At 38.4% G+C, this 24,416-nt stretch overlaps 1 protein-coding gene across 3 annotated transcripts in view; it reads left to right on the top strand.

Annotated features, from left to right (window-relative positions):
• The first annotated feature begins 4,117 nt into the window (after positions 1-4,117).
• The window catches only part of phip (pleckstrin homology domain interacting protein), a 178,013-nt gene continuing 157,714 nt past the window's right edge, over positions 4,118-24,416 (top strand). For all 3 annotated transcript variants that reach the window (XM_059982360.1, XM_059982361.1, XM_059982358.1), the window contains exons 1-6: positions 4,118-6,057; positions 6,160-6,218; positions 6,302-6,331; positions 6,481-6,540; positions 13,493-13,643; positions 13,746-13,844. In XM_059982360.1, the coding sequence (XP_059838343.1) occupies positions 6,018-6,057; positions 6,160-6,218; positions 6,302-6,331; positions 6,481-6,540; positions 13,493-13,643; positions 13,746-13,844 (439 nt within the window). In that variant the 5' untranslated portion in view covers positions 4,118-6,017. The remainder of the gene's footprint in view (positions 6,058-6,159; positions 6,219-6,301; positions 6,332-6,480; positions 6,541-13,492; positions 13,644-13,745; positions 13,845-24,416) is intronic.

Genomic DNA, 24,416 nt, shown 5'->3' with positions numbered 1-24,416 from the left:
TCTTCACTGGACACCATAGTCTTTTATGTTTTGATAAGTCTGTCACATGGGCTCCGGTGAAAAGCCCATTTTGACTATACCATATACATTATCCTCATCAACCCTGCTAATCGCCTCCCCCCAAAAAATTATTTTTGGCTTGTCGGGGAGGGGGGGGGGGTGGAGAGAGGAATTGCTCGTAAAAATCCATATTGACTATTCTTGATTAACCTCTTCCTTTCTAAATATAGCTTTATACTGCCCTTTGAGATTGGTTCAAAAGATATAGCTACTGGAGTTAACAAGACTAGCAAATATTCACATTATCTTATTCTTCCTTTTTAAACAACAGTCCTCTGCCAATTGTGCTGAAAATCTCTGCTACGTCTTCTCTTGCTTGCTTCTTTGAAGAGTTTGGGATACATTTCACCCAGGGCTAACTATTCCTCACTTTCAATGCCAGGCCCCTTCATGCTTTCTCCACTACAAAGCTTATGCCATCCAATATTTCAAATTGTGCTGAAATGCAACATTGGCAGCATCTCAAGAGTACAGTTACAAACTATTTATTACGAATATCATTTACATTCTCCCATGATTACTTTTTTAGTCCTTAATAGGCACTCCTTTTCCCTTAGTTATTATCTTGCTTTTTATGTACATACAAAATAACTTTGAATTTTCTTCAAAACCAACTATTTTGTTAATATATTTTCTCAGCTTTCTTAATATATCTATTTTAATTTACTTTCTCCAGAATATATCCTTACTCACATAAGATTTCTTTCTGTGTGGAAAAATGTTCACTCTGAACTCTCAAAGCCTTTCGTTATTCATTGTCTGGTTTTCCTTCAAGGAGTTGTTTCCAAACCACTTTTACCAGATCACCTTGTCTAGTTAAATTGAACAACATCCCAATTTAAGACACAAATCCTTTCTTTGCCCCTGTTCAAAACTGTGATAAATCTAAGTGAATTTTTATCACCAAATTAAAAACAAAATGGCCATGCCACCAATAAACAGAAGATTCTGCAGATGCTGAAAACTCAAAGTAACACACACAAGATGCTGGAGGAACTCAGCAGGTCAGGTAACATCTATGGAAAGGAATAAAGAGGTAATACTTCAGGCTGAGACCCTTCATCAGGACATATTATTCATTTTTTTAGCTTTAGCCTCTTAAACCAAGACTAGAAATTACTTCCCTGCAATCCCACTTTGGCTGTGAGACACTAACTAATCTTCAAGGAATTTAGCAATTTGGTGCTCCCTTTCTTTATCTGAACACATACCATTTAAATTTTGGGTAACTGAACCATTAACATTGTATTTGCTTAGTCACTTCTAAGAAATTTGCCAAAGTTTCTCTGTCTTCTTCTGACCTAATGGAGATTTGTTGGACATTCCTGACAGCACAACAGCTGCTTGTGGTTTGAAAACTTTAAAAATATTTATGCAATTTTCCTGGTGCTAGGGGAAATAAGGTACTCATCCATAAATGCCCTTTAAAAAGAAAATGCTTGAAGTAGAGTGTATACCATTGATGTAGATACCATTGTTCTGAAACAGGCACTCTCTTCCAAACTCCATCACAGCAAGTGATGAATGGAAAAAATGATTCTAGAATGAAAAGTGTAACATTCACCAGACTTGAAAGAATGCCTGGTATATGGTCAGGCAACATGGAATAGGAATTGAGCTGGCACTAAGAATCTCAAATACCCTTGTCAAGAGCATACAGGAGCCCACTGAGACTGCATAACCTATCAACACTTATCCCATCTGGAACCTTCTGTAGAATTTGTGGCAGGTTTATGGACAGTTTGCATCACAGCCAGTATACAGGAATGCAGCTTTCAATGCACAGAATTGCAGATTCAGCCTGTTCCATCCTGGGCCCAACCTTCCCCACCACCAAGAACACATTCAGGAGGCAGTGCAGAAAGGCAGCAGCATTTGTCATTAAAGATCCTCACCATCCTGAAGAAACCCTCTTCATTTTACTGTCATTGAGGAGGTGGGAGATTTTAATCCAAATTTCTCTCTTTCTGATTTCTGAATGGTCCATTTATTATTTGTCTTTTGCACTATTTATGTTATATCATAGCAATTTCCACATCTTGCACTGTACTGCTGCTGCAAAACTAATCTCATGACATAACTCATTGATAATGAAACTGATTCAGATTCTTCTGACTCGGTTACCTCAGCACCACAGAACTGGAATGAAAACAACTTACTTTTGCCCCCATGGGCTTGCTCAAGACAATGATTTTCCCTGTATTTTATTTATGCTGGATTTTATTATGGCTACACTGCATAAAGGTCAAAATTTTAAATCAGCATGCATCTCTGGGCACATTTTATAGCAAATTAACAACTAACAGTACAGAAACATTTCTTCTTCACTGTTCAGAGCGTTCTGTAACAATGTGGTCACCTTGAAAGGCAAAATAAGATCATAGATATTTAGCACTTGCTCCCTGTTTTCATAATCTGCCATCAGCTTTTAAGAACTGTTCATAAAACACTATTTCCATTTTGAATTATGCAAAATAAATTTTTACTTGTCAGAAAAAAACTTATGTTCACCCTCCTTCCTATAATTTATTAACAAGTTTTACTACTTTCATTATTAAATCTTGATAAATAAGAAATCTTCAATTTTTTTTTACATAAAAAGTGGTCAAAGCAAAATAAACCTGAATGATTGAATTAAATGAGATCTAAGTACACATTACTCTGCATTAACTAATCGACTCCTTACCACTTCATATATACTTCAACAACACTCATTAATGGTGACAAAAAAAAATGACCTCCAAGTTCCAGTGATCATAAACTGTGTTCTCCTTCAAGTGCAGAAGGTCACTGTATGGCAAAAGCAACTTTTCAGTAATCCAATAGAAAAGTTTATTTTTAAATTTTCCCTCTCACACGGCTGTTGCTTTCTCAAATTACTGGGCAGTCTGAATGCTGCTACCAATTTTGGTACTAGAACTACATCACATAGAGAATATCAAAAACAAAACGGAAGAGACTATCCGATTTGCCACTTCATCAGTATGAGTGTAAAGCCAAGTAAACAGGATTCAGCAGGCTCAAAGGAATGTTCCTTTAATGTGCTGCAACAGGAGGGTAGAACTATTCATGTAAGATGTCAATGTATTTTGAATCCTCCCATTGGGCTAGGAATAGAAAACTGTAAGCAGAATCTGTGCTTCTGACATCTCACTTAAGGTTGGACCTGGTTACTTCAGCCAAGACAATAATACAGCAATAGCAATCGAATAGCTTTTCTGGGTGAAAGGATGAGTTAACTATGTAAACACTTGCCAATGTCCCCACTTCGAAATGTTTTTTTAAGAAACACAGCTGAAAGCCAATCAAGTAAACAATTAAGCCTAGCTTTAAAATATCTTGCATCATGAACACTTATATCGGGTATCAGAGGCTACAGGTAACCACACTGCAATATTATCCGATGAAAATTCGATCCACATCATGACTGCATGTTTCATTGGCTAATAACTCACCTCATCTTACAATCAGGAGCTCAAACTTAAGCTAATGTTGCAATATCCTTGCCTTGATTGGGGGGAGGGAGGGTACCTCTTTACCACCAGTAAAGCTACCATTTTACTGCTAGCTACTTAGAGCTTTCGTTTTGCAAGTTAGGAGTTGACATGGGCTGTCATCTGAAAGAGCATGGCCCTAATTTTTTTCCTTCCTCTTATGACTAAAGAAATGTAACAATGCTGACATGAATGTCATGTTCAAGATAACAAGACCTAGTATAACCCGAATTAAATTATGCTTGCCTAGAAAGACTAAACTAATTTTACAAGCCTCTAATCAGAATTTATAAACATGCAAAGGTACATTGTTCCCCATCAGTTCCTGAGTTTCACTTTACATATGCTCATGTTTGAATACAAATTCACAATCTATACACTACTACAAATATGAACCCATACTAGACATGGCCATGGCAAAATATCCCTGGCACCAATAAAATTAATTTTGGTCTCCGAGAACAGATTAGGAATAATGAAACTTCAATAACTTTAACATAATAACAAACTTAACACAAAAACAAGCATAAATTGCATAAATGAATGTTTTAATAGCAGAAAAAAATCTCAAACAATGTCAGGCATAATAAAATATACTGTTACCATTAAATATTATCTTCCCCAAATGTAAAGTAAGATTTACTATTTGTGCATGTCATAATTTACTACAATATTTTTCATACCAGTCTGTCCTTTAACAGAGAACTAACAACAGCATAATGAGGTTGTGTGTAACTTACTTTGAGCATGACAGTCTTCTATGGTGGAAAAGGGTAACTTTTTAAGTAGGACTTTGCAACTGATGGCAGTGGACTGAACTTCTCTAATTCAATGCTAATAATGATCTCCATCTTTTACTTCCAGAGGTATTGCAAGTTAACTACTCTGCTAAGGTTGCTTATTGTAGCAACAATATGAAAGCACACTCCAAAAAATGGCGAATATTTTAAGAGGGAAAACATACAAATATTGACTGGAATATTTAACATTATTGTTTGCAGGGGCAACAGCTGTGAAACCAAACAAATACTTAACCATAATAGCATGCGATTTTTATGTTAGTTTAATATTTAGTTAAACTGCCCTCTAAAAAATTTACTGACCCAGCAATGGTCAGAAAGTGCAATACTGAAGCCACTTTTCATCAAAATTTATATACCTCATGAAGTTAGGCAAATCGCTGTCATTTATTCAACTATTACAGCATAAATACATAGGTATTTATAATTATATTAATTTTAATGCTATTTTCTTACCCAAATTATACATGCATATGTAAAAGATATAAGCTTATCACTACACAACGAAGAATCAGACCAGCCTAAAAGTACTTTAATTACATTACAGCACAAAATTAAAGCTTAATTAAACTAATCATGATTTAATATAACTTAAAAGAAATCTATCTTGAAATTCTACTTTTATACGATGTACTCATAGAACAACAGATTCACAGCTAGCTTTCCACATGCCTTCAGAAAAAAACATTTAAAAACCAAAGACCTTGCACGTGATTATTTCAAAATCGCTAATAAATATAAAAAGAAAATTAAGGCACAATTAGCAATTTTGTTTCACTTGCAACAATGGAAATAACATATACGCCATCCACCCATAAACCTTGATTTCACTATATAAACGGTCGCTTCAGTTACCAGTACCAAGCAGTTCTGAAGGCCTGCTCGAACCGAAGGAATATTTGGTGGCGAGATCATGAATTCTTGTAATTTCCAAAAAAAATATATTATTTTTCTTCCCCCTCTCCAGAGTCTTCAGGGCAACTTTCGGTTTGCCACGGCCCAAAACGAATTCTCAGGCGTATTATTTTTTTTAAAAAAAAGTTTAAGCGAATTGCATGTGGTAATTGATTGCTATCAAGGGAGATGGTAAGAAGGGGACGCCTAGTGTGCTGGGGTCTGGAGTGGAGCGAGCGGGCGGGCGGGCAGGCAGGCGGCCTCCGGAGCGCAGGATCCGTATGAGTGTGTGTCTCTCTCGCGCTACATTTCCTTCCCCTCGGCCGCTACATTGTTGCTGCGCTCATTCCCGATACTCAGCGTAATGTCACCTCACCCCCGGCCCGAGCCATGCGTCAGATCCATCCGCCGGAACTAGCTCACAAAAAAATCGACAACCACCGCCGCCACAAAAAAAACCCGAACCCTTTCCTCCTTCCACGTCCAGCGCGCACCGGGGGCCGGGTGCCCAGTGTGACCTTTTCCAGTAATGGCGGGGATGCTGTGGCCAGCGGGGTAGGATTCGGTTGCATTTTTGCTAAATATTGGCCGCTGTCTGCTGCGGACTCTGTTTTCGGTGCGGAAGGAGCCGCTCTGGTGGCGGCGCTTGCCCCTCTCTCTCTATGTGGGTGAATGGAGGAGACTCTTCCTGTAGAGTAAACACTCACGCACAGACTGGCTGATTACATCGGTTCCCTCACCGTCTAACACTAAAAAATCACCCCAAAACATGCCTGCAGATATTAAACCAATCTATGAATTGGAATCTGGTGAGTAAACACATGAAACAAGAAGGATTATGTGGGTTATTTCTAAATTTACATCCACCATCGGGCATCTGATGACTGAACACTGTCTTATTATTTCAATAGAATTGTACTTCCTAATAGCCAAATTTTTGGCATCCGGACCCTGTCAGGAGGCGACCGAGGTGAGTAAATCTACATTTTGGAATTCGGTAATGTTTTGAGGAAGATTTTTCTGTACAATAAACGGCTTTATATGCTCTTTCAGGTCCTGATACGCGAAGTGGAGGAGAAGCAGGTAGGCTGCATTCAGCTCGCATTCTAACTCTGCAGAGGACTTAAGGTTCTGATTTAAAACTGGATCGTCTTTTAATATTTTAAGAAAAAGATGCTAGACATGGATTTTGGGCGAATTTTGATGATTGTAACCAGGGTTTTTTCTTCCAGCTGCTGCCGAAAAGAATTGACTGGAAGGGCAAGGAGCATCCCAGGACCTACGAAAATTTGGTGAGAGATTCATATCACAGAGAAAACTTTCAGAGAGGAAAAATTGAATCTCCCGCAAAAATTTTACCAGGAAAACCCGATTAGCCCCATCCAAAACAAAGCTTTAGTAAGGAAAAGCAATAGATAGTAGTGCGTGAGAGATGATTGGGAATTAGTTTGAAAATTTGTGTTAAAATTACGATTACCAGAAAAAATATTTAGTTTAAACTATAGTTGAAATAAAGATACGTCATGATTATTGTGCAGGAGCAGGGTTGCGTGAGTGACGCGAGCGCTCACTGTGGTGAGAAGGCAGCAGTGAGAAAAGGAGGCGCTTTGATTCTACACTCCCAGCACTAATGCAGCTTGGCAACGCTGATTGGTCTAAAGCTTCTCTAGTTCATTTATAGATTTGCACACAAACAAATCAAAACAACATTTTGATTTTGTAGAAACGGGTGGGTAAGCTATTTTATTTCTTAAAGCTGTGAGATTATTGAATAGGAGAAGAGGAGGAAAGTCTGATGTTTTATTTAAAAGTAATTGCAGTGCTACAACTTAAAAGACAAACTGAAATACTGTGTTTGGTGGCATGTTTCATTTTAGAATTAAAGAATCAAACCAAGTTAAGATCAGATGTGTTATGCAAAGTAGTTTTAGACAAGAGATAGGATGGATCATTCTGTGCATTTGTATCACACTCCGAGACCAGCTGTTACTATGGCAAGGATGGAGGAGCTTGTTGACTTTATTGGAATGTCTGCGCTGGATTTTACATTTAGAGTTTTCGAGATGAATATAAATATTTTATTTAAAAGTGTAATTTGTAAACCAACAACTTTTAAATCCTTGGCATAAAATAGTCCAGTAAAAGCTAGACTTTGCAGATCTGAGCATGTGAACAGATTTGCAAATTTTTAATGGGTCCTTAATTAATATAAAATGGCAAACAGTACAGCTTGACTGGGAAAGAGGAACAAGAGTCATTGTACGGCAAAATGGAAATCTGGCCACAGAACTTTGAGCTACTTTGTTCTTACAAAGTTACTGCAGCTCACTAAGTTTCAAAAACCATTGATTTTCTTTTACTAGAAGCATATAAATGATTTTGTTACCAGTTATTGAAGTTAGTTCAGATTTTTGAAGACTGTTTCCACATATTGCTAATTCAGTGGTAAAAATCTTCAGTATTTTCAAAACAAAAATCTAATCTTGATCTTTTGAAATTAAATGCCTAGTTCCACAGTTGCACCTTGGTCAATTGTAGAATGTTTATTTTATACATTGCAATAAAGTGGAATATTGCAAACATCAGCATCATTATTTATGAATATTAGTTAAAGAGGTGCACAAGTTAGAATTTCAAACAGGGTATATTGAAAACATGTTTAACAAAGGTTCCTGTCGTTATGCTACCAGAGCAGACCTATTACTAAATATCTAACAATTTCTTTTGATTTGTTTTTTGTTTTTGTGAACTTACAAGACTTTATTATATTTTTCCCTTGATAAAATTTGGTTTGCAAACAGGAAAACTTTTTAAACTAGATCTATGAGAAGAGCTTGGGAAAACAGCTGATGTACAGTTTCAACAAAATACAAATTTTGAGATTCGTGGATAATGGTCTGTCTGTATTGCTACAATAGAGTCATAACCTACATGTTTGATTTTATCTAAATTTAGAGAGGGTCAAGTAAAGTAATTCTAGGGATAATTTATTAATCCTTTTTTTTAGAATTTATGCACTAATTTGGAACCACATATAATTGTAATGAGATGAATGATCATATTTATACCAAAAATTACAATAATTTGTTAATTTTTCCTTGCTAATTTCATTTTGTTATAATTTGGAAAGTAAGTTTCAGATGTAAATGTTTAATAGGATGCAATTTATGTATCTTACAAACTGATAATGTTTTCGAAAGAGTAATTGAGTTTGCCTATACCTGTGAAATATTAATTCTTTTAATTTTTTGATGGTAGTCATTTTTCATAAAGCAAAATGCTTTGAGATTTTTGTTGTATCTAAAGTAATTATCTGCAAATTTCTAAACTTATGTAACCTCTGTATCAAATCACTTTGCATAATTTTACAGAATTGTAAAACTAAATTACTTTAGTAACATAGTTGAAGGAGGTAGACTAACCAGTAAATTTAGTTATTAATTATTAATTCTCAGACAATTCAATGTGGCCCAATTATAATGCGCATAATTTTTGCTATTTGCTAATTTTGTTTAATTTTTGTTGACATCAATGCAGAAATTGCATGGAATAATTTATGAAATGTTATTCCTTTGATTGTTGAACTTATGACAGTTTGTATACAGCTGTTCTATTTGACAGCAATAGTGTATTGTAAACTTCCATAAGGTTTTTGGATAGGAATTTATAATATTTTAGGGAAATTTCAAAATATTTCCCCTGCATAACCTACTTCTGAGTCATGAAGTTTCTAAAGGTTTTGGAAGAATTGAAACAAATGATATGGATGGACAAATTGGTTTTAAAAACATCCTATAACAAGTTATTCCTGACATCAGCTAAAAGCTGTTAGAAATAGTATTTTGGTTCAATGTAGAATAACTTCACTTAACTCTTAACATTTGTCATATTTTTACTTGTGTAAAATTGACACTCATTTATAAGAAATAAAAGATATTTTCTCTCATAATTTGGCAGCTATTCCTACATTATTTTTAATTTGACTTGGAAATGTGGGAAAATTGCTATCCCTTTGGCCATATTTCTATCAGTTTCTGAAGTGACATTACAATTCTCTCTTCAAACTCAGTGAAGGAACCAGATATCAATCTGAAGTTTGTCTTTCTACTTGTCTTTGACCTGTGATCTCTTGTCACACTTAGTTTAATTTTAAATATTATTGTATTATAAATTTGCGCAGACACCTCTTGGACATCTACTAAGAAATTAATCACAAAAAGCTTCCTTGCAGCTTTTAACACTTTTAACATTTGATATTAGTTTTGCAAGATAAGCATAAAATTCTGACATTCTAGATGGTGTCCCGTCATAAACATTCCTCAAAGATGCAACTTGTCTATAGCCCTAGATTTTTATTGTGGTAGTACCACTGACTGAGCCCTGTTAATAAATGTGTGGAAAAGGGAGAAAATGGAGTTCCCTATTAATTCTTCTGGCACATGGGTGTCTAAGTTTCATCTCTTGTGCAGGTGGTTTGTGCATCTTACAACTTTAAATTATGATGGGGTGTTAGTCTGATTTTTCTAAAAATATATACTGAAGTCTTTCTCCTTGCGCCAAGTGCTGCTAAATCACCACTTGGTTCTGTCTCGTTGTAGCACACACATTTCACTTGCTCTTGATTGCCAGTAGGAAATCATTTTTAGTCAATTTTGTGTCAGTTTACTGACCACCAGTATATCTTGAGTGGTGACAGCTCCAGATGGCCTACAATGTTCTGGAGATCCATCTTCCTGTGCAAGTAATTCTTAGAAAATTTAGGAGACTAATATTTTCAGGATTCATTGATTGAGCAGCTGGATGATGTTTAAAAAGATATCTAATTAATCACAAATGTGTAACTATTTTAAAGAACATAATATCTTTTATGCCGACTGGTGATCTAATATTTATTGCTGGAGTTAATAAACTATAATGAGTTTTTTTTAAATGTCATAAAGCTATTGGTGGGAGCTGCATGCTCATCATTTCACTGTCTTGCTTGGAAAATAGATGAATTGCTTTATTTGCTAATTTTAAAGATAATTTTTACAGAAACAACACTCAAATATTTTTGCTTTTACATTAAAAAACAGTGCATTGGTGATATTTCATTAGCAATATATTTGGAGGAAAGCACCTGAGATGTGCTGATACAGCCAAGTTATAGGATCATTTTACCTTGGGCTAAATACAGAATATGAAAAAAAATGCACCACAAAAATAATAAAACATTTTCCTAATTATGCATTAAGGTTCTTTTTAATGAATAAAATCTCAGAATATGCTATGTAACCAGCACAAGACATGTTTGGATAAATGCATTTTAGAATAATTGAAAATTAAGTATAAATGAAGTCTATTTATATGTCAGTATGAACTCCCCATTTGGGCTTATATTCTTATATACCACTGTTAATATTTTTTCTCTTTAAGCTGTTTATTCAAACCAATTCCGCCTTCAGTGTAATGAGTCAACATCATCTTTAGATGATGTATACTCCATTTTATATTAGCATTTAATGGGAGAACATATACTGATAATTTCATTCGTTGTTTTCAATGTAATGTCCTAATTTGTGACTTCTGTGTTAATTCATGATTTGTTTTAGTTGTTTATTTTTTAGATTTGGAATAGCTGTGATCTTATTGAAAAGTGTAACAGGCTCAAAGGGCTAAATGGTCTCCTCTGCTACTGTGTAATTATATATTCACTTGCTTGATATTCAAGCAAGGCAGTGTGAAAGTGGGTGCAAATTGTGGATTTTTTTTCTCTTAGCCGTTTTGTATTATTTGACTTACTGATAGTTTGGGAAAACATTAGCTGGGTATTTTTAAAAGATTGTTTTCAGGAAAATCTCCTGCCTGAACACCATGCTGAAATGAAACTATTTTTCGGTCTTTCAAAACTGAAACTCTTCCAAACTGCAAATGGCCTGCTAGATTTTGTGTGTGTTGTTCCAACACCTGACTGAAAGTAATTGCCCTTTGTTTTTCCTTCCCTGGTTTTGTGGCACTGTAATTGTTTATTAAGACTCTGTAGGTGTTGCAAAGGATCTCCCTCCTTGGAATAGATTTGGAAATAGATTTTAGGAGTCCTTGCCAGAGTAACCAGTTGTTTTTCTTTCCCATCTGTTAAGTTATTGAGTAGCAGGGTGTAGTGAAGCGGTTAATTTGAATTGGATAATTAACATGGACAGAAACAAAAAGGTAACCATCCAGATATTGTAGTACATAGTCCTTTTCCTGATATACGTAGCATCAGTTTTGATCTGTGCTTTACATGTTGAAATCTTACTGTTATTTGACAATTGGATGCCTACCCCTACTGCCTGGTTCAACAGGGGTATGCATGCTTTAGCATTGTCAATTGCCATAAACTGAAGTAACAAATACTGGTAGGTTTAGATGGAAAATAAACCATAGTCCGCATGAACCCCATGATTATAGTTTCCTGAGATTCTGATGGTCCTGACAGGATGGAAGTGAAGAGGTGTTTCCACGTGGGAGAGCTCAAAACCAAGAAGTCAGTGTTTAAAAATATGGGATCACTTAGGAGTTCAACTGAATCTTTGCAATTTCTTTTGCTTTTAAAGGGTGATGGACCATTATTATAGATTCTTGATGAGAAGGATGAAGGGGTACTTGGTTAAATGAGAATGGAAAGTTGAGTTTATTTCAGCCACAATGTTATTGAATATTGAATGCTATCAGCTTCTAAAACTGAAGCTTTTGCTTGGCCTTGCAGTGAAATGGCTGAAGTGTTCAATCCTAAGATATCTGTGTACTCCTTGAGACTGATACCTTCTGCAAGCTGCACTGCAGGACTATGTAGATAAAGACCAGACCATCAAACCTGTAAGGTCTATTGGAGTGCTAGGTCTTGGAATCTTAGCAGGAGTCAGTTTAATCTGACCATTTACCTGTTTTCCATCAAATGTGAAAATGGGTTCCATTCATTCAAGTGGAGCAATGAAAATATTTTAGGGACCTTTTGACTGTTTATCAGGTTATCCATATTTGCAATATTGATGAATTAGATCATCATACTTTATCATAAAGTTTTGTTGCTTTTGTCACTCTAAATACAACCACATGCAATAGTTGAGTTACGACAATTGATACTTAACAAAGGAGCACAAGTAAGTGCTAAACTCCTCAAGTAAAAAGTAAAAAAAGTTATAAATTGCACCAAAGGTGTAGAAGGGTTAAAAATAAAATAACTCTGTTATTTTTGTTTAATGTTTCCAGGAAGCCTTATATCTGTTTGCTACATTTTCATGAGAAGCAGTGATGGAGCTGAGAGTTAATATTATTATGCCATAAATGCTTGAGCATGCAAGTTGTACCGAACTATTTCTGCGATAATACAGATTTTGTTCTGTCGCAAAGAGGATTCATGATAATAGTGATAACTGCTTTCTTTGAACTGCTACTCTATCTAACCAAATTTAGAGTGCAGTCCAATGAGCAAAGAAAAGATTTTTGCTTGGGTTGCTTCTTGAGCTGAGGGGATAATTATGCATATGATGTTTGTGTAGATGACTCAGCAGTTCCACAAAAGAAGTATGGTTCTGGCTTTTGAACTGTGAACTAATGCAAAGGAAGTGGAAATTGATCATGAATAAGCTGCACATACAAAAAATGCTGTTGGAATGCAGCAGGCCAGGCAGCATCTATAGGGAGAAGCGCTGTTGACGTTTTGGGCCGAGACCCTTTGTCGGGAAAGATAGTAAGAGATTTGAAAGTAGGAGGGGGAGGGGAAAATGCGAAATGATAGGAGAAGACCGGAGGGGGTGGGGTGAAGCTGAGAGCTAGACAGCTAGATCGGCAAAAGGGATACAAAGCTAGAGAAGGGAAAGGATCATGGGACAGGAGGCCGAGGGAGAAAGAAAGGGAGAGGGGAGCACCAGAGGGAGATGGAGAACAGGCAGAGTGATGAGCAGAAAGAGAGAAAAAAAAAGGAGGGGGGGAAAGAAACTAAATATATCAGGGAAGGGGTAAGAAGGGGAGGAGATGTATTAACGGAAGGTAGAGAAGTCAATGTTCATGCCATCAGGTTTCTCGGCCCGAAACGTCGACAGCGCTTCTCCCTATAGATGCTGCCTGGCCTGCTGCGTTCCACCAGCATTTTTTGTGTGTGTTGCTTGAATTTCCAGCATCTGCAGATTTTCTCATGTTTGCATGAATAAGCTGTCTTTTATTGTTTGTGAATTCAGGAATTTAATTATTTCTTATGTTTTTTCTGTGTGTGTGTGTAAAAAGGTGAAAACACATAGGCACATAGCTCCAGATCACCTCCTTCAGATATGTCAGCGACTTGGACCTCTCCTAGAAAAAGAAATTCCACAGAGTGTCCCAGGAGTCCGTTCATTACTGGGAGCAGGAAAGCAGTCTTTGCTTCGAACAAACAAAAGTACGAGAAGTTCATTGGTGAAGCAATATTCCAATATATATTCCTAATTTCAAAACAAATTCATTTGCTAATTCTGGATTTCTTTTTAATTTAAATATGAAGGTTGCAAGCACGTGGTATGGAAAGGATCAGCACTTGCAGCATTGCATCGTGGAAGACCTCCTGAGCCACCAATCAATTATGGCAGCCCACCTAATATTGGTATGTTTATTTTGGGGTTGGTAATATCCAAAAAAAATTATGTAGAATACTTGGACTCAATAACATATGTTTTTCATGTTGAATGGCATGGAGGACGAAAATACTTATTAAGGATGCCCAGTATTTCATCATCAAAGGTTGTATTGAAAAGTGAAATTTGGAATGTGGAATACTGGTACATTTCTCCGGACTAGCTTGAATGATTTGCAAATATAGAAACATAGAAAGCCTACGGCACCATACAGGCCCTTCAGCCCACGAAGTTCTGGTGAACATGTCCCTACCTTAGAAATTACTAGGCTTACCCATAGCCTATTATTTTTCTAAGCTCCATGTACCCATCCAAAAGTCTCTTAAAAGACCCTATTGTATTCGCCTCCACCACCGTTGCTGGCAGCCCATTCCACGCACTCACCACTCTCTGAGTAAAAACTTATCCCTGACATCTCCACTGTACCTACTCCCCAGCACCTTAAAGCTGTGTCCTCTTGTGGCAACCATTTCAGCCCTGGGAAAAAGCCTCTGACTATCCACACGATCAACACCTCTCATCACCTTATACAACTTTTATCAGTTGACCTCTCATCCTCTGTTGCTCCAAGAAGAAAAGGCCGAGTTCACTCAACCTATTCTCATAAGGAATGCTCCCCAATCCAGGCAACATCCTTGTAAATCTCCTCTGCACCCTTTCTATGGTTTCCACGTCTTTCCTGTAGTGAGGCGACCAGAAATGAGCACAGTACTCCAAGTGGGGTCTGACCAGGGTCCTGTATAGCTGCAACATTACCTCTCGGCTCCTAAATTCAGTTCCGCTATTGATGAAGGCCAATGCACCATATGCCTTCTTAACCACAGAGTCAACCTGCGCAGCTGCTTTGAGAGTCCTGTGGACTTGGACCCCAAGATCCCTCTAAACCTTCACTCTGCCAAGAGTCTTACCATTAATACTATATTCTGCCATCATATTTGACCTACCAAAATGAACCACTTCACACTAATCTGGGTTGAACTGCATCTGCTACTTCTCAGCCCAGTTTTGCATCCTATCAATGTCCCATTGTAACCTCTGACAGCCCTCCACACTATCCACAACATCTCCAACCTTTGTGTCATCAGCAAATTTACTAACCCATCCCTCCACTTCCTTATCCAGGTCATTTATAAAAATCACGAAGAGTAGAACAGATCCCTGAGCCACACCACTGGTCACCGAACTCCATGCAGAATATGACCCAGCTCAACCATTCTGCCTTCTGCGGGCAATCCAGTTCTGGATCCAGAAAGCAATGTCCCATTGGATCACATGCCTCCTTACTTTCTCAATCAGCCTTGCATGGGGTTACCTTGTCAAATGGCTTGCTGAAATCCATATACACTACTTTTACTGTTCTTCCTTCATCAGTGTGTTTAGTCACATCCTCAAAAAATTTAATCAGGCTCATAAGGCATGACCTGCCCTTGATAAAGCCATGCTGACTATTCCTAATCATGTTACACCTCTCCAGATGTTCATAAATCCTGCCCCTTGAGATCTTCTCCATCATCTTACCAACCACTGAAGTAAGACTCACTGGTCTATAATTTCCTGGGCTATCTCTACTCCCTTTCTTGAATAACGGAACAACATCTGCAACCCTCCAATCCTCTGGAACCTCTCCCGTCCCAATTGATGATGCAAAGATCATCACCAGAGGCTCAGCAATCTCCTCTCTTGCCTCCCACAGTAGCCTGGGGTACATCTCATCTGGTCCCGGCGACTTATCCAACTTGGATGCTTTCCAAAAGCTCTTCACATCCGCTTTCTTAATAGTTATATGCTCAAACTTTTTAGTCTGCTGCAAGTCATCTGTACAATCACCCAAGATTCTTTACCATAGTGAATACTGAAGCAAAGTATTTATCAAGTACCTCTGCTATTTCCTCCAGTTCCATACACACTTTCCTACTGTCACACTTTATAGGTCCTATTCTTTCACGTCTTATCCTCTTGCTCTTCACATACAGTCGGCCCTTCTCATCTGCGAGGGATTGGTTCTGGGACTCCTCGCGGATACCAAAATTCGCAGATGCTCAAGTCCCTTATTCAACCTGTCTCAATCCAGTGGACCTTAGGACCCAGCGGAACCCCAGACCTTATTTAACCTGTCTCAGTGTGGTGGACATTAGGACCCGGCACCAGAGCTCTGAATGCGCAGTGTTTCTGTTCACGAAAGTAATCATGATCACGATTGAAAATAAAGTGGAAATAAAGCAATAGGAAAGGGGTGAAACGCCATCGGTCATTGGAAAAGCATTAGGCTACTCCGGTCAACAATCGGAACAGTTTTAAAGGATAAAGTGAGAAAGGTCCTGCCCCGATGAAAGCTGCAATTATTACTAAGCAGTGCAGTGGTTTAATTATTGGGTTTTGGGGTTTTGAGTTTTTGATCCTCCACATCAACCGGCCACGATGGAGAGTGCACTCGATAGCGATCTGTCACAGGATCAAACTCGGGAACATTTCCTGAGACTGACACTGAAACATACGTCCTTAAGTGTTTTATATGCATAGAAAGGTAAAATATATGCTATATACTAAGACAAACGTTTGACTAACTGACACTTAATAATACCGGATGTACCTGTTCCAACTTACTTAGTGAGAGAACTTCCGATATTTTTTGATCCTGATGCACCATAACCCAGGCACATCCTCCCGTATACTTTAAATCATCTCTAGATTACTTATAATACCTAATACAATGTAAATGCTATGTAAACTGGTTGCTATACTGCATTGTTTAGGGAATAATGACAAGAAACAAAAAGTCTGTACATGCTCGAATAACAAGTGCTGGAAGAGCACTTCTGGGTTTTCGCAATTCGCGGTTGGTTGAATTCGTGGATGCAAAATTCATGGATAAGGAGGGCCAGCTGTACTTGTAGAATGCCTTGGGGTTTTCCTTAATCCTGCTTGCCAAGGCCTTCTCATGGCCCCTTCTGGCTCTCCTAGTTTCCTCCTTAAGCTCCTTCCTATAGCTTTATAATCTTTCAGATCCCTAACATTACTTAGCTCTCTGAACATTTTGTAAGCTTTTCTTTTCTTCTTGACTAGATTTACTATAGACTTTGTATACCACGATTCCTGTACCCTACCACAACTTCCCTGTCTCATTGGAACGTACCTATGCAGAACTCCTCACAAATATCCCCTGAACATTTGCCACATTTCTTCCGTAACTTTCCCTGAGAATATCTGTTCCCAATTTAAGCTTCCAATTTCCTACCTGATAGCCTCATAATTCCCCTTACTCGAATTAAACGATTTCCTAACTTGTCTGTTCCTATCTCCCTCCAATGTTATTGTAAAGGAGATAGAATTATGATCACTATCTCCAAAATGCTCTCCCACTGAGAGATCTGACACCTGACCAGCTTCATTTCCCAATACCAAATCAAGTACAGCCTCTCCTCTTGTAGGCGTATCTACATATTGTGTCAAGAAACCTTGCTGAACACATCTAACAAACTCCACCTCCTCTAAACCCCTTGTTCTAGGGAGATGCCAATCAATAGTTGGGAAATTAATATCTCCCATCACGACAACTATGTTATTACTACACCTTACCAGGATCTGTTTCCCTATCTGCTCCTCAATATCCCTGTTACTATTGGGCGGCCTATGAAAAAACACCCAGTAGAGTTATTAACCCCTTCCTGTTCCTAATCTCCACTCACAGAGACTCTGTAGACAATCCCTGCATGACTTCCACCTTTTCTGTAGCCATGACACTATCTGATCAACAGTGCCTGTTCTTTCTGAAACATCTAAAACCTGGCATTTGAAATAACCATTCCTGTCCCTGAGCCATCCAAGTCTCTGTAATGGCCACCACATCATAGCTGCAAGTACTGATCCATGCTCTAAACTCATCTGCTTTGTTCACAATACTCCTTGTGTATTGTGTAATAAACACATCTCAAACCGTCAGTCTGAGCGCATTCCTTCTCTATCACCTGCCTATCCTCCCTTGCACAAGCTTTCTCTATTTGTGAGCCAGCGGCCTCTTTGCCCAATCTCTTCAGTTCAATTCCTACCCCCGAACAATTCTAGTTTAAATTCTTCCCCAGTAGCCTTAGCAAACCTCCCTGCCAGGATATTGGTCCTCCTGGGATTCAAGTGCAACCTGTCCTTTTTGTACAGGTCACATCTGCCCCAAAAGAGGTCCCAATGAACCAGAAATCTGATTCCCTGCCCTCTACTCCAATCTCTCAGCCACACATTTATCCTCCACCTCATTCTATTCCTATACTCACTGTCATTGGCACAGGCAGTAATCCCAAGGTTACCACCTTTGCGATCCTGCTTCTCAACTTCCTTCCTAACTCACTGTAGTCTGTTTTCAGGACCACTTCCCTTTTCCTAACTATGTCACTGGTACCAATATGTACTATGGCCTCTGGCTGTTCTTCCTCCCACTGCAGGATATCGTGGGCGCGATCTGAAACATCCCGGACCCTGACACCTGGGAGGCAAACTACCATCCGAGTTTCTGTCCTGTGACAACAGAATTGCCTGTCTGACCCCTTAACTATAGAGTCCCCTATCACTACTTCCTTTCTCTTCCTTTCCCTACCCTTCTGAGCCACAGGGCTGGACTCTGTGTCAGAGGCACGGCCACTGTTGTTCCCCCAGGTAGGCTGTTCTCCCCAACAGTACTCAAACAGGAGTACTTATTGTTCAGGGGACAGCCACAGGGGTACTCTGTAGTACCTAACTCTTCCCCTTCCTTCTCCTGACTGCTACCCACTTGTCTGCCTCCCGTGATCACGGAGTGACCTCCTGCCTGTGACTCCTCTCTATCACCTCCTCACTCTCCCTGACCAGATAAAGGTCATTGAGCTGCATCTCCAGTTCCCTTAGGAGCTGCAGCTCGTCACACCAAGTGCAGATATGGTTGTCTGGGAGGCTGGGGGACTCCAGGACTTCCCACATCTGACACTGAGCACAGAACACCGGCATCACACACATACTTCTTTTCCGCAATTAATGCAGGTAAACCTACCTCGCTTTGTCCTGTTACGGCCTAAACCCGTTGAGCCAAAGCCCTATCACTCTGCTATCCTCTCCACTGCGCACTGGATACGGCAGTCTTTTTAAACTTTTTCCACTCTACTGGCTGACGTCGCATGCCTGCGCATTCTTGCCTCTCTTTACCCGTAGTAGTAAAATGCCTTCGCTCTGGAAATCCTTAGCCGTTCCACTCGCAGCCTTCTTGCTTCAAATCATTGTTTATCTGACTAATTATTATTACCGAGTCAGCTGTTGGTGAAGCATTTTTTTGTTGAATAAGAAGTTTCCATCCATTGCCCAGTGAAAGTTGGGTTAATATTGTCTACGTTACAATATGCACGTTAATACTGTACAGTTATTGTAATAGTGGTGCCTGTGTACTTTTGATAAAATGAGCATGGCAATAAGAAAGGAGAATGCATTAGGGATTATGAATTTGAACTCAATGTAATAAGAATAAAGTTTTATAGTATAAAAGTATTATTAAAAGTGGAATACAACAACTGAAATGTGCTTAGGTCTGGAAATGGTCAATAAATTTTATATAATGATTCTTTAAAATTATGTCTGTTGAATTTTGATTAGTAAAACAAAAGCGCAGACCTTTAAATGTTTCTGATTGGTAGTTGTAAAAGAAGTCCAATTGTGTTGAATGTATTCTGTGAAAACAGATTGGGATCGATTATTGTTACTGATTCAGTGGAGCAGAATGAAATGTTAAGTGAGACTGGGAAAGTGGTTGATGCGCCAGAGTGGGAACACGTTGGGACCAATGATCATAATTCTGTTTGTTTTAGTTTAATTATAGAAAAAGATGGGACTGATCCACAAGTCAAACTCCTAAACTGGGGGAAGGGTAATTTTGATGGAATTAGACAGAAACTTTTAAAACTTGATTGGGAGATGTTGTTTGCAGATAAAGGGATGTCTAGCAATGGAAGCCTTTAAAAAGTGACATAGGAAGAGTTGAGGGCCAGAATATTCCTGTTAGAGTGGAGTACTTGGTCAACAAAACTCTGGTTGACGAGTGATGTTTAGAAAAAGAAAGAGGCATATGCCAGATATAGGCAGCTGAGTTCAGGTATGTCTCTTGAGTTGTACAGAGGACGTAGGAGTACAGTTCAGAAGAAATTAGGATGGCAGAAAAGGACTCTGAGATATCTGTAACTGAAAGATCAAAGAAAATCATAAATAATATTCTTTAAGTATATCAAGAGCAAAGGAGCAACTAGCGGGACAGTAGATCACTGTTTCATCTAAGATGCACAGCCACACAATAACTGAAATGCTTCTGCACAGGTGAAACTTTCTTTTATTTAATGTTAATATAATTTTTAAATTTGCTGATACAATTTTGAAATCTATGATAACGTGAAATACCCTATAATTAATTATGTTAATGAATATAATCCTCAAAATTTGGAAATAATAAGTGTATCACAACCTTTACTTTGAAACATATTAGAGTTACAACGCATGTACATTGCTAGTGTTTCAAGTTACGACACTGCTACAAGTTGTAACAATAACACAGAACGGAACCTGGAAGCTTATTGTTTATAAACCATTGGCCCGCTGGATGCCGACGCCTTCTAGTCAAACACTTTACTTTTGCCATTGTGTTTGTCAATTGTTTTGATTTCCTGATAATTGTTTACTTCTGTTGTGGGTTATCGTTTGAATATGATGTGGAAAAATTCTGTAATTCTGACTTTTGGTAAGTGATCAAAAGTATGTGAATTTTAACTTTTCACTCTAAATATTCATAGTATGTATGAAAAGAAACAATTTTCAGGCCATTTGAAAATTTCCTGCTCAGAGCAATGGTTGGTCCATGCAGCTGTAAAAAAAAAGAGGCAGCAATCCAGTAGAACCTCCTGAGGATTAGTGTTGTCATCTATATTTGAAACAGTAGGAAAATAGTGGGATTTAAAATGAACATTTCTCATTTGCATTTATTGTGGAAGAAAAATATGGAAGCTAATTTGTTCAGCAGAGGAAACAGTGATGGAGCATATCATTGTTACAGAGGAGATGGTGCTGGAGATCTTGAAGATGAATAAAGGTGGATAAATCCCAGGGGCCTGATCATGTGTATCCTTGTATGCTATTGGAAGCAAGAGAGATGATTGCTGAGGCCTACTAATAGATCTTTGTATTTTAATTAGCCAGAGGTGAGGTTTCAGAAGATTGGAGGATAGCTAATATGCTTTTGTTTTAGCATATTATTAAACTATAGGCCAGTGAGATTACATTAGTGGTGGGAATGTAATTGGCAGGGATAGGATTTATTTGTATTTAGAGAAGCAATGACTGTTTAAGCATGGCTTTGAGTTTGGGAATTCATAGCTTGCAGATTGACTTTCTTGAAGACCGTGGTGACAGACATTTTCTGCATGTGCCCTAGCAAGGCCTTTGTTCAAGTTCTACATACCAGGCTGGTCTGGAAGGTTATATAACATGGATTGCTGTGACCTAACAGACTGAATACAAAATTAGCTTAGTCATAGGAAGAAAAAAGTTGTGGAGGGTTGTTTCTCCATATTGGAGCCCTCAGGCCAGTGGTGTGCTTCAGAGATCTGTGCTGGGTCCTTCATTGATTGCATGTATATTAATGATTCGAATGAGACATGGGTGACATAATTCTAATTCTGAGATGACGCCAAAATTGGTGACATTGTGAACAGTGAAGAATGTTGTTTAAGGTTACATCAGGGTCTTGATCAATTGGGAAATGGCAGAAGGAATTTGGAGAGTGAGAAGTAATTCATTTTGAGAAGTTTAAATGGAAAGATCTTGGGGACTTTTGTTGAACGCAGAAACCTTGGTGTACGTGTAACTAGTTTCCTGAAAATAGGACTGCTGGCAGGCAAAGTGGAGAGGAAGGCATATGGTATGCTTGCCTTTATTTCTGAGGTATTGATTATAAGGGTTGTTGTGCAATGCTACAGTGTACAAAATGTTGGGATAGGCTACACTTGGAGAATTATATGCATTTCTGGTCGTTATGCCATAGGAATGATGTGACTAAGCTAGATAGGCTCTCGAGGATGCTCTCTGGATTGGAGTGCCTGAGTTATTGGGGGACCTGGGTCAGGCTAGGTCTGTTTTCCTTGAAGGTGGCTGAGAGGTGAAATTGACAGAAGTATATAAAATTCAAAGATTCCAAGTATGTACACAGTATAGATCCCTGAGTTTCATCCTCCTGCAGGCAGCTACAAAACAAGGAGACACCATGGAACCCGTTCAAATAAAACATCAAATACCCAATGTGTGAAAACAAGAACTAATCTCACGAAAGGCAAAAAAAAAGACTGAATAACACACAGAGTATCAGACATCTAAACATTAAATGGTCTAGGAGTGTTCAGTTTAGTTCAATTCAATTCAATTCTGTTTAGCGCTGTGTCATTTGTTGACAGAGCCAGTCTGTGCTGAGGCAGCCTGATCAAATCAAGTAAAAACACAGCAATAAAGAGGGCAACCAGAATCAGAAACACATGCAACGTGCACTACAGAGTCCTCCAAAACAACTCCAAAGCTGTAGACTCTAATTATGAATCTGCAGAGTCCTCAAAAAAAAATGCCTCAGTGGCATGAGCTGCATAGATCACTCCTTGTAACGTAGATCCAACATTCCTGAACCTTCGTCTGGCAGCAGCAAGTGAGAGGGAGAGGGACTGGTCAAATGTAGGCAGATGGTGTAAACACCTTCTTGCCTTCTGCTTTCATCCTCGGCAATTTCTATCTTGCTTAACTCTATAATTGGCAATGAGTAGTGAAGCTGATCATGAGTTTGTGCTCCACCATTAAGTCACACACACTGCTCTCATTCATGCCAGACTGACCTGGAGACATCAAAAGCGCCAATCACCCAGTCAGCTCAAAAACTCATTAACAAAATGAAAACCTCAATCCAGTTGCATGCAGTTCAGTTGAAGAAGCACATTTAAAAGAAGAAGAAAATAAATAGTTTTTTGAACCATAGGTCACTGGCACCACCTTAAGACTTTAAACTGAAAGCAAATTATGAGAGGCATAGAAAAAAATTGATAATTAGTGTCTTTTTCTTATGGAAGAGGTGTCTAAAATTATCATTTTAGATTTATTATCAAAGTACATGTATGTCAGCAAGTACAACCCAAAGATTCATTTTCTTGCAAGCATACTCAATAAAACATAATAGAATCAATGAAAGACCACACCAACAAGGCGGACAACCATTGTGCAAAAGGCACCAAACTGTGCAAATACGAAAAGAATAATGGTAATAAATAGGTAATAAATATTGAGAACGAGATGAAGAGTCCCTGAAAGTGAGTCCATAGGTTGTGGGAAGAGTTCAGTGATGGTTCAAGTGTAGTTATCCCCTTTGGTTGAAGGCTCTGTTGGTTCAGGGAGAATTGTTCTTGAACCTGGCGGTGTGAGTCCTGGGGCTCCTGTACCTCCTTCCTGATGGCAGCAGTGAGAAGGGAGCATGACCTGGGTGGTAGGGATCCCTTATAATGGATGCTGCTTTCCTGCAACAGTGTTTCATGTAGATGTGTTCAATGGTTGGGAGGGCCTTACCCATGATCCACTGGGCTGGATCAATGAATTTTGTCAGATTTTCTGTTCAAGGGCATTGGTGTTTCCATAGCAGGCTGTGATGCAACTAGCCAACATACTCTCCACCACACAGCTATAGAAGTTTGTCAAAGTTTTAGATATCATACCAAATCCTCTCAAATTTCCAAGGTAACAGAGGCACTGCAATGCTTTCTTCATAATTGCACTTGCGTGCTGAGCAGAAGATTAAAGTGAGGGAAGAGGTTTAATAAGGTATATGAGGGTTAAATTTTTTTACATGAAGAGGAGTTGGTAACCTGTCTTGTACTGTTCTATGGAGGGAGCTGCCGGTAAAGATGAAGGCAGAAATAGTAACAACAGTGAAAAGTCACCCTGACAGGTACTGAAATGAGCGATGGCATAGAGGAATGTAGAGTTAATTGGGATTTTGGGATTACTATGGGCAGATATGATTGTTGGCATAGACTAGGTGTGACTGCTTCTATGTGGTACCTAAATTCATCTGCACATTTTATTTTAAATCCTACTACTCTCCAGAGAAACAAGATGTTTTCCCAATGACATGTGACTGTTTCCACTCGTCATTGGTGACTAAAAACAAGTTAACTGGTTATATCTGTCCCATTTGCTGTTTACAGTTTTGATGCACCCATTCCTCCGAAATCATCCCTGTTCAGAAACTCAGTGTATGTGAAGAGTTTCTTAGCAAGCTTCAGTTTTAGGTGATTTTTCTCAATTCATTTGAGATTGCTGGAAAAATACAGTTGTGATCATGAATAACTTGCAATTTAATAAGGAGGGAAGACATGAGGGAAACAACTCAAGTGTGTTATATGAATTTCTGAAATGGTAATGGGCCTAGAAATTCTGCTGCATTATACAGAGTTTATTTGCTCTATGCAGTTCCACTTTGATAAAAATAATTTTGTTAAGTTGGGAACTTGCCTTCT

This window comes from Hypanus sabinus, chromosome 10 (assembly GCF_030144855.1).
Source record: "Hypanus sabinus isolate sHypSab1 chromosome 10, sHypSab1.hap1, whole genome shotgun sequence".
NCBI classification, from domain to species: domain Eukaryota; kingdom Metazoa; phylum Chordata; class Chondrichthyes; order Myliobatiformes; family Dasyatidae; genus Hypanus; species Hypanus sabinus.
Note: the sequence above shows the minus strand (reverse complement) of the source record. Positions and strands in the feature narration are given on the sequence as shown.